Below are 14527 nucleotides of genomic sequence, written 5' to 3' on the forward strand. Positions count from 1 at the left end.
CACTGGCTACTACTCCAGCTGGAGGCAGACTTTAGCATCATATCATCTTGATGTTAGGTGCATACAGAATGCAAGAGTTCTGAGGTTAAGAGGATTTCCACCTAGATTTCAGAAAAAAGGTCTGGGAGGCCAGGTAGTGTGATCCTGAGAGGGCAATGTGTGCAGCTGTAAGGATGAAGCCAAAAGTGAAGTAGAGACTCCAGGAGTTTAGAAAATCCAGGAATGTGGATCGTCTAAGGAAAGCTGGAAGGATTGAGCAGAATAGGCCTAAGAGAGAAGCTGTGGGAGTTACAAACACTGGACCTGCCATAGGGGTGGAGTTACACAATCCTTTTGGATCTCACAATTTACACAGATTTCTTTGAATGTTCCACATAGAACCTCAGGACTTAATGTTTGCCCTACTGGACTCTGAACTGGCTTTGGTCCAAATCTTTTGTATCCTCCTGTTTGTACCTTTTGGGAATGGCAATGTTTATCTTGTGCCACTGAATGCTGGAAATGTTTAACTTTGCACTTGTACGGGGGCTCATAGCTAAGAATTTGCCTTAGATTTTCGAGGGGACTTGGGACTTGGCCTTTTCAGACTTGGCCTGTTAGAATTTTAGCAACTCTTAGAAATGAACTAAGTGTGTTTTGCATAAAGAGTGTACATGAATCTTTGGAAGGCTAGGGGCAAAATGTTATGGTTTACATCTGGATGTCCCCCCAAAGCTTCACACAGTCATGGTAGCAGGTTTCTAGAATTTATGACTGATTTATGGTCAAATGCTGGGATTATGGGTGTGAAAGCTACACTCACCCTAACATGCATAGCCTTATACAATATAAAGAACAAAAACAGTCTTCTCTTATGCTCCTTCCTTTTTGCTCTGCTTGCTTTTGCTGTCTTCCACCATCATGAACTGTTGACCTTTCCATGAGGCACCCTGCCTTGGGCCATGCAGATTATGACTGAAAAGTGCACAAACTGCAAAATAAATAAACTTTTCCTTCCTTAATTTTGGGCATCAGGTATTTTGTTTTAGCAATGAGAGAGAAAAGTAATCAAGACAAAAACTAAACTAAAATTTTGAACAGAAATAATTTCCCTCTTTCATGTAAAAGTAAATACCTGATAAAAATCCTCCATTTCACCAAGAGTTGGAGGGAGAAGGGGAGAGGAAAGGGAACACAGAAGTAATTAAGATGTGTTATATACATACACCAACTCTCCACAACAAAGGTAATCAATACGTACTGCAAACATGTACCAATAAAACTTCATTAAAAATCTGTACCAATTTCCACTTCCATTCCAGTGCCTATTTCTTCAAAGAAAAAGGGAAGATGGATAGCCTACATCCAATTTAATGGGTGAAATCTCTCTCATGGCTGTTTTAATTTGTATACTTCTATATACAAATTGCTGTGTAATTTGATTACTTGTAAAGTTAAACAGCATGTTATGTACAGTTATGGATTTCAAAGATTAGCATTATTAAAGAGAAATAAAATTTTGTTCAGCATAAAAAAAATCTTCCCTCTTTGTATGCAAACAGCATCCCTCCACTCTGAATTTTTGGAATTAATCTTGATTAAGAAATATAAAAATTCATTAGAAATCAGTATTTTTTTAAATTATAAGTAGTAAGTATAAACAGCATCCTAGTGATGTCTTAGGAGGATGGTGATCAACTCAGTAGCACTAAAGCATCTTTGGCAGCATCCTTACCAAACATAGATTGCAATATTTAGATCTCAAGGTAGTCAAATGAGGACAATAAATAACATATCACTTATAATTCTACTACTCTATGTCTTAATTAACTACAATTTCAATAAATTTAAAAATTAATTAGGTAAAGTTTATTGACAAAAAGAACACAGTAAATGCAAAACATTTAAGTATAAACAAAAGGAATATGTCCATCAATTTCTCTATTTAGCCTAGAATATAGCAATAGTTAAAGAAAAATAAAAATCTTGGGGAAAAATGCACTGATTACTTCCTCCACGCCACTAAACCACAAATTCATAACCAAGTTTCTAGAACAGGTGTCTGGAATATACACAAACTTGGAAATAATGAATCTTCTTTACAAATGGCCATCAGAGTACATAATTCTTTTTTTTTTTTTCATACACCAAAGAACATATCTAAGTAGCTCCAAATGCTATGTTTTAAATGATGCAACTGAGAAACTCTGTGTTTGAATTCAGAACAAGGAATCACTGGCAAAGTCCAAAATGAAAAACAGGCTTCTGACTTTCCAAGAGCCAGCTGCTACTGTCCAAAATCTGGCTCTTTCCAACAGAGCAGCAGATCTGCGTGAGCCACTACTTAACTGGGAATGTCTTCTCCTAAGGCAAGGAGCAGCAAAGGTTTGCCTCACTGAGCAAGAGTAAATATTTTAGACACTGTGGATGTCAGCCAATGAAACTTTAATTTCATATAATTTTCAAATGTCCCAATATATTAGTTTTCTTTTGATATTTTCCAATCATTTTAAAATATCAGAACCACTGTCAGCCTGTAAGCTGAGAAAGATACACAGTTGGTCTAGACCTGCTGGATTCCATCCATGGGCCACAGTCTGCCCCTGGCCTCGAGGCTACTTTGCTTCAGCCTATGACTATTACAAATGATGTGCTTTTCCTTTTAGCAAGGCATTCCTTTTGCTTCTCTAAGCCATGATGCCTGGTTGCTTTCTTTCCCATAGATCCCAAAAGTCCAACAAAATAATGAAGATAGAGAAGACATACAGAATAGCCTGAAACAAGGGAATAATCCCCTTTTTACTGTTATCCAACTCTGACCCTGTGGAAGTTATCTAATATCCTAAATCTCCATTTCACCACGTGTAAAAAAAGGATTACCACACCCAACCACCAGAAGGTAAAAGTGAAGGTGCCACGTAACATCAAGTAAGGCACGTATGTGGTAGAGCTTAAACTACAGAAGACTCCACATACAACTCACAACTGTCCGATTATTCATTTTTTATTCACAAATTGCTACATTATGGCACTATATGGGTCCCCACAGAAAAAAAAAGCTTGGCAAAGTTAGCTGAAGTCCTAGAAAAAGAAGCAACTAGTAGTCTGATTGACTGCATGCCACTTTTCATGGTTCTGAAGAGTAGGGCTTCAACTCAGTAAAGTTGAGAATTTCACTGTGGCAGAAGAACAAAGAGAAGACACTCAGGACAGCATAAGAATAAATAAAATTTATTCATCATTTCAGAGAATTTACTGTTAACTGAACATAAAACATCTATAATAAAAAGCAGGATTGATCTGTATAAACCCAAACTATTAAGAAGTTAGAAAGAGTAGGAGCCAAACGAGATAGTAAAGGGAAAGCATTTCAAAGAGCTAGACTTAAACAATGAGTCAATTTCAAAGACAGACAGGGAAAGCACTCATTAGACAAACTCATTTTTCTTTTAGCATTTCTCCAGGGCATTACTCTTTCCCTCTCCACCCTGTAAATTGCTAGTTTGCAGCAGGAGATAGGGTCAACCCTTTGCTTTCCTCCCTCAATGTACCAAAGCAAATTAAAGAGCTTATAAATGAACATGGTTTAAAAATACTAGTCTTGACAGAAACATCCGAAACCACTTCCCTCCTTTTTGTCCAAAGCTTGGTTTCTACACACTTTAGATCATAAAATAGTCAAGGTGCACATACAGATTTTGATCCAGCTCTGGAAACCTAGATGCAAAAACTTGGCCGAAATATATGCATCCCTTACTGAGAGTGCTAGAAAGATAAATCAGTTGATAACCTCACCAACACTGATGACAGTTTTGTCTGGGAAAGCACCCATAAGCAGAAAATTTTTAGTAAAAACTCCAATAAATGATTTTAAGAGCAAAGTATTATTTTCAAGTGAAATCCTATTTAGAGTTACTCAACACTAAGAATAAAATGGCAAGCAAGGAAATAAACACAGGTCACTGCAGAACTCAGTAAATGTAAGAAATGTAAATGCTCTAGTCACAGCATCAAAGCTGGAAACCACTACATTCCAAATACTGATAACTTGTGATTCAAAGATCATATTTCCTTACTACAGAGGAAAAATAAAAAAATCACTAAAAATATGTTTGAGAAAGAGACAGAGACAGACAGACAGAGACTTGACTCCAAGAGTTCAATAGTTCAAGACCAACCTGATTAACACAATAAGAACTCATTTCAAAAACAGAGAAAGGGAGTTGCCATAATCATTCCAGTAACAGTTGGGGGCACTGGAATGCTTGTGTCATTTCAGTGCCCACAAAATATTTAGCTAATGCAGTGATTTTCAAATCTGGACAATTATGCTTCTCAGGGGACATCTGGCCATTTTTCCTTTAGATTTCTCCCCCACCACCACCCACACACACGCACACACACAATCTGGAAGTAGGTAATTCTTGACATTTAGTGGGTAGAGGTAAAAGGTAGTAATTAACAGTCTACAATCCATAGGACAGCCTGCAATAACAGAGGAGTCTCTGGGTCAAAATGTCAATAGGGTCAAGAAATGCTGACTTAATCTATTTCTCAATGACTATGTGGGATAGACTGTCAAATATAGTGAGTCTGAAACAGCTAACATTCTTCTTAAAAATCGCTAAAATGAATCTAGACAATTTAAGAGTGCTAAAAGACGACATGCGTCATTCATATTTATACACTCATTATAATATTTAAGGTATAAAACGAATAGAATCCATGATTATGACCATCAAACTGTATACCTTAAGCACTTATTAAATGCTCATCACCTAAGTTGTCAGAACTCATACCCTATGAGGAAGTTTGATATCAAACTAGCAACCACAGTTGAGTGTGAGGTTACATGCCTGTAATCCCAGCACTTGGGTGGCTGAGGTAGGAAGATCCTTGCAAGTTCAAGACCAGCCTGAGCTACAACGTGAGCTCAAGGCCAGCCTGAACTGCATTGCGAAACCCTATCTCAAAAAAAAAAAAAAAAAGAAGGCCTGGCAAACACTGACTCTCCCTTACAAATTATTATTTTCCCACATTTAGGCAGCACCTGAATTCCGTATGCCCACATGCCAAAAGTAACCAATTCTCAGATCTCAATAGTGGGATTTGTGTGATCTTTTGGAGAGTAAAGTATTTATATTTGAAATTCCTTTTCTCTGATGTTACAATCCATTGAGTTTACTGTTCAACTCCATGAAAATTATAAACCAGACAGAGAAGCAGCTGATTTTACTATAAACTTACAGACAGCCAAGAAGGCTTCTACAAAAAAGTAAAAAGTGTTGGTAATGAAGTGGAATAACATATACAACAGATAGAGAGGTCCCTCTAAAACTAACACAGCCTTCTGAGGTTATTTTATTTCCCAATAAGTTTCCATGAGTGTTTCAAGAAAGAAATTGGACAAGTTTATGATACACGTACACTTATACATACATTTTGTTTTCGTTTGCCAAAGGTATCTACTTATCTATGTTTTAGATATTATCCTAAAAGAAGTATTTTTTTAAATTATGACACAATTTAGTTGAATGTATTTTTAAATTATAATTCAACTCAATTAAAATTTAGAGGAATCACTACTGTTCAGATAGCCATTTTTGAACCACCAGCATATTTATAGAAAGAAAAGCAACCCATAACAGCCAGAAATCCATCTGAATTCAAAGATTCTCAAGCTAACAAAGCAAGTACTGTTCCACAGAGATGTAGAAAGATAAGTTTAGTTCAGTGAAATTTTCTGAAACACTCAAAGATAAAGACAAAACTTGCTACATGGATTAGCTAAACTCTGTCAAATGTCACCTGAAATGTCTGTTCTCAGGATTGAGTAAAGTTGAAGCAAAAAAGCACTTAGTTAACTAATGGGGGAAGGGGTACAAAAAAATCCTAACAATAACAAGACAATACATTAGAAAGTCATTTAAATCCAAGATCCAATTTAAATTTAAATCCAACAAAAGGCACAAAACTAGAAAACCTCAAGGTTTGTTCAAGTGCAGCAAATGGCAGCAAAGTACACAAACATGTGGTAAGGCTCTTTAACTGTAAAAAGTTTTGTTTTACAGGATCTGAACCACACTATCTGTTGCAGTTCCAGCTTCAGGACACAAGAAACAGCTGAGGGTTTAGGAAAGTGCGGATCCCACACTCAAAACAACAAACGTTGTTTTTGGCAAGAGGTGAGTGTTACCGGTTGCTTTCTGGGCCGCAGTTAGGAATGTGTCCCCATTAATTAGAAACCACACTGAGCCTGTGTTTAGGTCACAGAAAGCATCCTGCCTCGTCCCACACGGATCAGGCATGCTTACTCCCAGAAGGGAAAAAAGAAGAGCTGCTGGAAAGGTGTTGGTCCCCAGGGACCTGCAAGAGCAAAAACAAACCCTAACTTATTGTGAAGGTGAAGCTGGGCGTTCTCAGTTTACGGAGAACTCCGAGAACCCTCGAAACGAGTGCCCCACGCCTCCCCGGAGACCCCACGCCCAGCACAGTGCCGAGGACGGCGCTGGGAGCAGTCGGTCCCGCCGCGGTCATTTGGCGTCCGGGAGACACCTGGGCCCTGCCATTTCCACCTGGGCGGCCCGCCCGGGGCGGCGGGAATGCTTACCTGTGGGGATACTGGCGGGCTTTTCCGCGTTCTCGCCCACGCAGGGATCCCAGGGGCGCAGAACGAGCGCCAAAAGCAGCAGCTGGGGCTTCACCTCGTACCACCTCATCATCTTCGGCCCCCGGCCGCCCCGCGTGGGTTCGGGGACCTACTGCCCGCGGCGGCGCACTTCTCGCGAGAGCGCGGCGACCCCCTGGTTCCTCCCCGGCAGACCACGGCGCGCGGGAGCTAGCGAGCGGGAAGCGCACGCGGGTGCGCGGACGGAGCCAGGCAAGGGCAGCGGCGCGGCGCGGTGGGCGCCACGGCCTTATAGCCTCCCCGAGGGGAGTGACGGGGCGGGCCGCGCCCTGGCCATTGGCCGCCGGCTGACCCAACGCCGCCGCTAGCTCCGGGGCGGTCGCCTGCCCGCGCTTCCCCAGTCTCACGTCCGAGGGTGTTTGCGCCAGTCAGACCCTATTTAAGGAGCGTCTGCGGCTACGTGTGGAGGCTCACGCAGCGCTTCTGGCTGGAACGCGACGTGCGCCCTGCGAGGGGCCTCGAGGGGAGGAGGGGCGGCTGCGGCCGGGCTGGCGGGCCGTGCGCCCCTTCGCGACCCTTTTCTGTGCCTGAGCCCCTGGAGCTTCCCGCAGCCCCAGAAGGTGAGAAGGTGCCTCTCTGCACTCAGGCTAGTCCTCCCATTCAGAAGTGGCTGCAGTTCCTCCCGAGGCTTGGCCGCATGGCGTCTCGTTAGACTTTATTTACTACGCCTTGGAAGTGGATCCCCCTGCCCGCGTCGACTGAGATGGAGTTTCATCACCCCGTAAAAGGAAGGCTATGTTTTTATTTTACTCTGCAAATAGAAAGTTTTTATTGTCTAGTGAACATTTCGTCGTCTTCCACTACAGCCAGACAGGAGAGCTTGTACACTCTCCAACAACGAGGCTTGTAAATCCTGTGTAATCGGAGCCCAGCATGTGTAACCTGGGGCTGTGCCTTACAAGAACGTCCTCCAGTCCACATGGAAAATTACTCCCGGAGATGTATTCAGAGCCATCTCTGGATCCTTGGCGCCTCCCTCGCTGTTTCCAGTTGTGACTGAATGGAAAAAAAAAAAAATCCCTTTTACATCTTAGCTAGTCCATGGTTTAATCTGTTAAAATAAGCAGGAGCAAAGGCTTAAATTAAGGCAAAATTTTGACAATTTTGCCTCAAACAGTCCAAGACGTGAACTATTCTATAGAAGTGCAAATCAAACTTCGTAGCACTCTGCCATCTTTCACCTAAATCTTCCTGAAATACAGAAGGAACAACAAGCCAAATAAATTTTTTTAGAAAGTGTTGGCAAATAACCTTTCAAATTAATATTGTTGAAAATGCTATTATAATCACATTTGTCTAAAAACATGATGATAAGCACTATATATGATTTTTTTTAAAGGTAGAAAAATGTTTGGGGTGTGACATTTTAAAAAACAGTCATTTCTGTGCCCAGAGCTAAGATAGTTATTACTCTTTTGAAGATTTGGTCTTTTTTTTTTTTAATAGAATTGGAAAAAATTCAGAGAAAACTAGAAATAAGATAAAGTGGAAAGTAAGACCTGTAAGAAAAATAAAAAAAAATTATTTAATCTGAAGAAGAAAAGGCTAAGTATTGGATTCTTGAATAACATCCTTCAATGGGTGTCAAATGCAGCTCCGTAAAACAGCAAAAGGCAAACAGCAGTAATCCTCAAGTTGTAGTAGTTGGACAAGCATAGCTAGTCTTGTTGCAGAATTCCAAACCTGCCTCTGACAAATTCCTTAAACTTGATTTCTTGCTTCTCCAGTACCTTCAAGAACTCGCTTCTCTAGAGCCTGGACTTATGTTCTCCAGTCCCCTTTCTTTGCCCCCATGCACTCACTCATGCAGCTTCTCCACATCACAAATGTGTAGATTTATACTCCACAGTCCACCAAAAATTGTAGGTTACTGTGATAGTCCTTTTCGTTTGAGTTATGAGGGTAAGACACTATGAAGTGAGTGTTTCTTTGGGATTTTGAAAATAACCAGACACTTCAATTGCAGACTGAAAGTGTCCTGATTCTGAAACCAAATCTTCTTGCCTCCTCACATTTCCAGCTGCTGTCTGCTGAACATTTCCCCTTAGCTGTTCCACTGGCTGAAATGTATCATTTCTTTAACTCATCAAATTTAGTTCCCACTCCAAGCTCCTTCATCTCTGGTAATGACAGATATTGTTCCTTTCTAATTTGTATGTGTTTGGGCCTTTTTTTTCCTGCTCTCATGCCTGCCAACTCCCAGAGCTGGCTTCCAAATCTCGTCATTTTTTCCCCTTCACGTTTTGTCTTTTTCACTTTTACTGTTACCTCAGGAGCAACGCACTCCTAAATATATTCTAATAGTGCTTCGTGAGCTGTTTTCTAACTGACCAACCTCCATATAGACATTCCCTGCTCCAAAACAATACTACCATGTACTACAGCTACGAATCATGATGCTCTGATAGCTTCTTGATAATTTCTACCTCAAATTTCAAGGATTTCACAAAGGATTTGAAAATAATCCAAACTACATGACCCAGCATTCAAATTTTTTCACTATCAAACTAAACTAACTGTATATACCAACCCGACCGATATAGTTCACTGTATCATCTCCCAAAGGAAATTGAGTACTTGTCATTTTTTATTCTCTAGAGTTTGCAAAGAAATCATTGCCTTCGGTTGGGTACCTGCAAAGACCAATCCTGAAGCAACATTCAATGAATAGCAGTTTATGAGATATTTAACTGAAACAAGGTAGATAGGTGTACAGTGACAAAAGAAAGGAAAGATAGCCAGTAGTAGATGCAGTTTTAAATCTAACAGTGGGTAAGAAGCATAGTCCCACAAAATTGATGTACGGTTTGTCTACCGTAAATATGCTGGCTAAGGAATAAGAGAATTAAGGTAATTATATCCCCACCACCCAGCAGTCACTGAATTGAGGGCTGACCAGCAATAGTTAATTTCTGGGCTTTCCTAGTCTACTGTGCTAAAAAATGTACAGCAACTCTCCAATAATAATGTAAATCCTCATGGTGAGAAGTCAGAAGTCAGGTTGTCATGCTCAGAAATGTGAAAGAGAGCTGAGGAGAAATGAGAGAATTGTCATTAGCATCTGCTAAGCCACTATGCCTTTGCTCAAGTTATTCCTTTACATAAAACGTGATTATAAATTCCCTCTCCTCTCCTAATTTCTATCATGAATAGGGATCACATGCTGTGAAATGGTCTATTGAATACCTTGTTTACCTCAGTCATTGTAGATGACCATATTCCTGATCTCTAAATCCTTATGTAAATCTCTCCTCTGAAGAATTATTATTATTATTATTATTATTATTATTGTTAAACAAATTTTTTAAATAGCAGTTTAAAAACCTCTTTTACGGAGCTTTTATTCTCAAGTGAATAAAGACATAGTAAGCATGCAATGGTAATAAGTGATCAGGAAAATAAATGAAGAAAGGTAAATAGAAAATACCAAGGAGGGAGTAAATTGAAACCTTTAGTAAAGGGTTCTGAGACAACACCACTGAAAAGATGGTACTTCCAAACCTGAAAGTTGTGAAAAACAGATGTGAATGCTGAAAGCAGATTATATTCGAGTAGAAGAAACAGGATATGCAGAGACCCTAAATCTGGAACATATCTAGAGTACTGTGAAAAGCCAAGAGGGCATCAAGAGTTCAGTGACTGGACAAGAATACAAGATGAAGACTGAGAGGTGACAAACGGGGCAGAGGAAAACATGAGCAGACGAATGATGAGTGTACAACCTGTGTTCTTTGTGCTGAATGATTCAGACCATTATTTGGGTGGCTTGTAGTTTACGCCATTTGAAGTAGGGTATGAAAAGCATCATAGACCAGCTGCCAGATTAGACAAAGAACTAGGAGAGAACCAAATGCAAAGCTTGGAAAATAATTTGAGACTAATGCTGTGGTCCAGGAAAAATGATGGTAGGCTTTAACCAAGTTGGCAGCAGAAAACTTACAATAGGTTTCTAGATAAGTTCTACTGTACAGTCAAACTGCTTTGATGGTTTAAATATGCATATAAGAAAAAAATCAAGAAATGTTTATTTGTTATCTGTTGAGTGAATGAGAAGTAATGCCCTGGAAACACATACAATAATCCTAGAAGTGGAGAGAGAAGGAAAAGTCAAATGAAATATATGAGCAGGACAATTAGCCAGACAGCCAAGAATAAAACTCAAACCCAACCTTTTTGAAAAGGGAAGAAAAAAGGAGTCTGTAAAGGAGACTGACTGATCGAGTCAGACGGGTAAGAAAAGTATCTCCTTAAGAAATAGGAAGATTCCTGAGGGAGGGTCACTGAATTTAACATTAGTGATACAGGTTTAGGATACACTTTAAATACACTTTAAGTAGGAGCATAAACTACAGTGAAGATAGAAGCTGCAGGTTATGACAAGGATACAGAGAAACAAATTTTCTGCTATGTTTAAATCTGCCCTGTCCTGCAGATGTCAGGGTGTGGTCTTTCTAATTTTAGGGCGATCAAGTTGCTGAAACTGCCCTTTATATATGAGTTTTGTACTATTGTCGATGTCCGCTCCCGGCCGGCAGGAAGGACACACGACAAAGTCTGGCAGTGGACAACCTTTTCTTTTATTTTTCTTCTCCGTACAGCCTGCCCTGGGATCGCTCCCAGCCGAAGCCTCCTCTGGTCCGCTCCCCGCGGCTCCTTTTGGGCTTCTACTTCTGGGCTTCTTCTTCCCCCCCAGGGGTGGCACCAGTATATATACGGATACAGTGTCCAATCATGTTAAAGTAAGCAAGGCAAGCTGATTGGCTAACATCATCAGTTGCCAGGCAGACTATATTGTTGAGCGGGTTGCTTACGCGGTAAGCAGGAAACTAACGTGCTCGATGGGAGGGGTAATCTACCTCAGGCTTTACTCTTTACCACAGGCCTCACGTCCGCCAAGTGAGGCGACCGGGCTCGGGGCTGCGGCTCCCAACATACTATTTCATGGACTATAGTAGTTTTCAAGCTCTTTAAGCTACTACTTGAGGAGAATAATTTACCAGGTGACTTTTTCAAGGTTGGCTATCCATTCAAACAGAACAAGAGAAACTGCTGAACATGTGATAAGCAAAATCTCTTTCTTCAGCAATGAAGCCAATTACTTACCAGGAGTGGCATGAAGTTTTCACATCTCTAGTTTCTTATTTGTCTCTAGGGGGAAAATATGAACACACTTTTAAAAATTCTAGTTCTAGGGCTGGGGATTCAGCTCGGAGGCGTAAGTGCCTGCCTGACAAACACAAGGTAATGAGTTCAATCTACCACCACCCCCAAATTCTAGTTCTCAATACATACTTTTATATTAAATATCTTTTCTTTCTAACGTTGAGTATTTTTAGTCATCCTAGCATTCTTATATGGAATCCACTCTAGATTATATTATTTATAAAATCTGTACACCTAACAAAATGATGTCAGATACTAAACTCAGCCAAATTCAAATAAGAGAAAGCTAGGATGACTGAGACAGCCAGAGAATGCATAAGTGTTCTGGAGATGATTCTAGCAGATGTTTAATGACTACTTGAAATGATTGAGACAGAGCTGCCTAGTCCATGAGTCACCCTACATGGTCAGCAGCAGACATTTGTGGCGTTTGCATTCAGACTTCCAAATATGTTTCACTAAAATTCTATGCTACAGCATATTTGTTGACAAAGCTTACACCAAGATGCCATTAATTATGATTAACCACAATATTCTGTCAACATTTTCCTGTTCAACAGGAGTTTCTGATGACTACTTTTTGGCTTCCTGTTCTTACAGTTTCTCATTCTCCTACTTCAACACTGCCCAGAGACATATTTGCCCTGAAGCTTGTGAAGTTATTCTATCAATGAAAGCCCTGTAAGTTTTAGCGCCTGGGAGTTGTACAATATTCTAGGTTAGGGCCAGGTTGTAATAAGGAGGCATCTTTAAGAAAGTATTTCTCAGAAACTGCCTACTGAGCTATTAGAAGGAAAGGGCCTAAGCTCCAGGAATACAATAAATCATTAGGGTTTTTTAATAACCCTAAATAGTGACTTCTTACTTGGTTTTATATTTGGACCTCATGACATTTCTAAAGATCTGTAAAATGATATAAACAGTAGGCCCCCACCTAATACCTCTTTAACAATAGATTAAGTTGTAATCCTTAAGCGTCATTATGGAAGCATTTGTCAAAAGGTTTTTATGAGATGATGGGAAGGCCTAAGCCCCACCCATGCAGTACATTATCACATTTTCTTTTATTACTCTAAACAAGTACTCACTTCTTTACCTTGCTTGTTTATAATTTGTGATATTTTCAACAATCTCTAAAATATTATAAACAATAAATCTCATTTTTGTTTGGTTGACTCTTTGTCCTTGAATCTACAACTGAGCTTTTTGATAAGTACTGAGTATAAGGATTCTATGATTAATTCTTCCTGACTTCAACACAGAATTGCATCTTCTTGTATCAGCTCTTATATGATATATTCAGTTTTCAATAATAGCATTGTTTCTTTATTCTTTTGTAAGTGCTTTTTTACGTCTTAGATAAAGTTTCTTAGTCCCTATCTTGGACCCCTGTCTGATAAACCAGTTCATCTCATACTGTGATTTCAGCATCACATAAATTTCCAAATATTGGAGATCTGAGGCTTCTCTGAACTTCCAAATGTTCTCAAGATCTTCTGCAGTCACTATGATTCTACCTGATGGGTAGTTCCTTACATGTTGTGGCCCATGATCCATGGTCTGATGGTTCTAGACATTCTTATTCTGTTAGAAGTGGTCATAGCAGATTGGAACAAATTACAAGAGTTTGGTTTAGCCAAAATACTTTGAAATAAACATTTGCATTGTATTGCCCATTGATAAAATCACAAAAGTTGATGACTTGAAAGGAAATACAGCCCAACCAAGAATATACAGAGATACTTTATGTAATAAAAATGAATGTAGAGTGATCACCACAGTCACTTTCTTGTGACTAGGACAAAATACCTGACACATGCAACATAAAGGAAGAGAGGTTTACTTTGAATCGAGTTTTTAGACTGTAGTAAACTGGCACTTAGGCAGAAACAGCATTGCAGAGGAACGTGGTAGAGGAAAGTTGTTTGCATCATGACAGCCAAGAGAGAAGAGAGGAGGCAGAGAGCAAGATATGGCCATTCCAGATCATGCTACAAGCTACTGGCCTCCAACCAGGCCTCACCTCCTAACAACAGATTTACTGCAGAAGTCATTCCTAGAATCTGAAATATGCATTCTGTGTTACCTTTCTGGTTACCTTTCCCTAATGGGAAAAATACCTGACATTTACAAGTTAAAAAAGAAAATCTTTACTTTGGCTCCCAATTTCAAAGCTTTTGGTTCATGGTCAGTTCACTCCAGTGCAGAAACATCATGGCCGAAGGGCATGTTGAAGCAGATTCTTACCTCCTAGCAGCCAGAAAATAAAAGAGAGCAAAGAAATTCAGAGACAGAAGAAAGACAGGAGACAAAAATCATACCTTTTAGGTTATGCAGTGATTCCCAAACAGCTCAAGCAACACATTCAGCTATAAGCTCATCAGTGGTCTAATCGATTGTCGAGGTTATTAGCCCCATGATCCAGTTGCCTTCCAATAAAGGCCCTCCTCTGAACACTATTCTGTTGGGGATCAAACCTTCAATAAAATGAGTTTTGGTGGACATATTATATTTTAGCTACAACACATTCTGTGATACTCAACTGAAGCAAAACTCAAAGAAAGGAGAATTTACTTGAAAGGTATGCTGGTACAACAAAGCATGTCATTGGCCAACCCGCCATTTCCTTGCCCAGTCTGAATACACCACCTCAGAGCTAGGTGTTATCTTCTTTAGAGTATTTTCTATTACAGGTTT

At 39.9% G+C, this 14527-nt stretch overlaps 1 protein-coding gene across 2 annotated transcripts in view; it reads right to left on the reverse strand.

Moving 5' to 3' along the window:
- Nucleotides 1-7022, reverse strand: part of Plod2 (procollagen-lysine,2-oxoglutarate 5-dioxygenase 2) — a 78531-nt gene extending 71509 nt beyond the window's left edge. For both annotated transcript variants that reach the window (XM_063249145.1, XM_063249144.1), the window contains exon 1: nucleotides 6590-7022. In XM_063249145.1, the coding sequence (XP_063105215.1) occupies nucleotides 6590-6701 (112 nt within the window). In that variant the 5' untranslated portion in view covers nucleotides 6702-7022. The remainder of the gene's footprint in view (nucleotides 1-6589) is intronic.
- Nucleotides 7023-14527: the final 7505 nt, after the last annotated feature.

This window comes from Cavia porcellus, unplaced genomic scaffold, assembly GCF_034190915.1.
Source record: "Cavia porcellus strain 051 isolate PalLab524CR breed Dunkin Hartley unplaced genomic scaffold, mCavPor4.1 scaffold_5, whole genome shotgun sequence".
Lineage (NCBI taxonomy): Eukaryota > Metazoa > Chordata > Mammalia > Rodentia > Caviidae > Cavia > Cavia porcellus.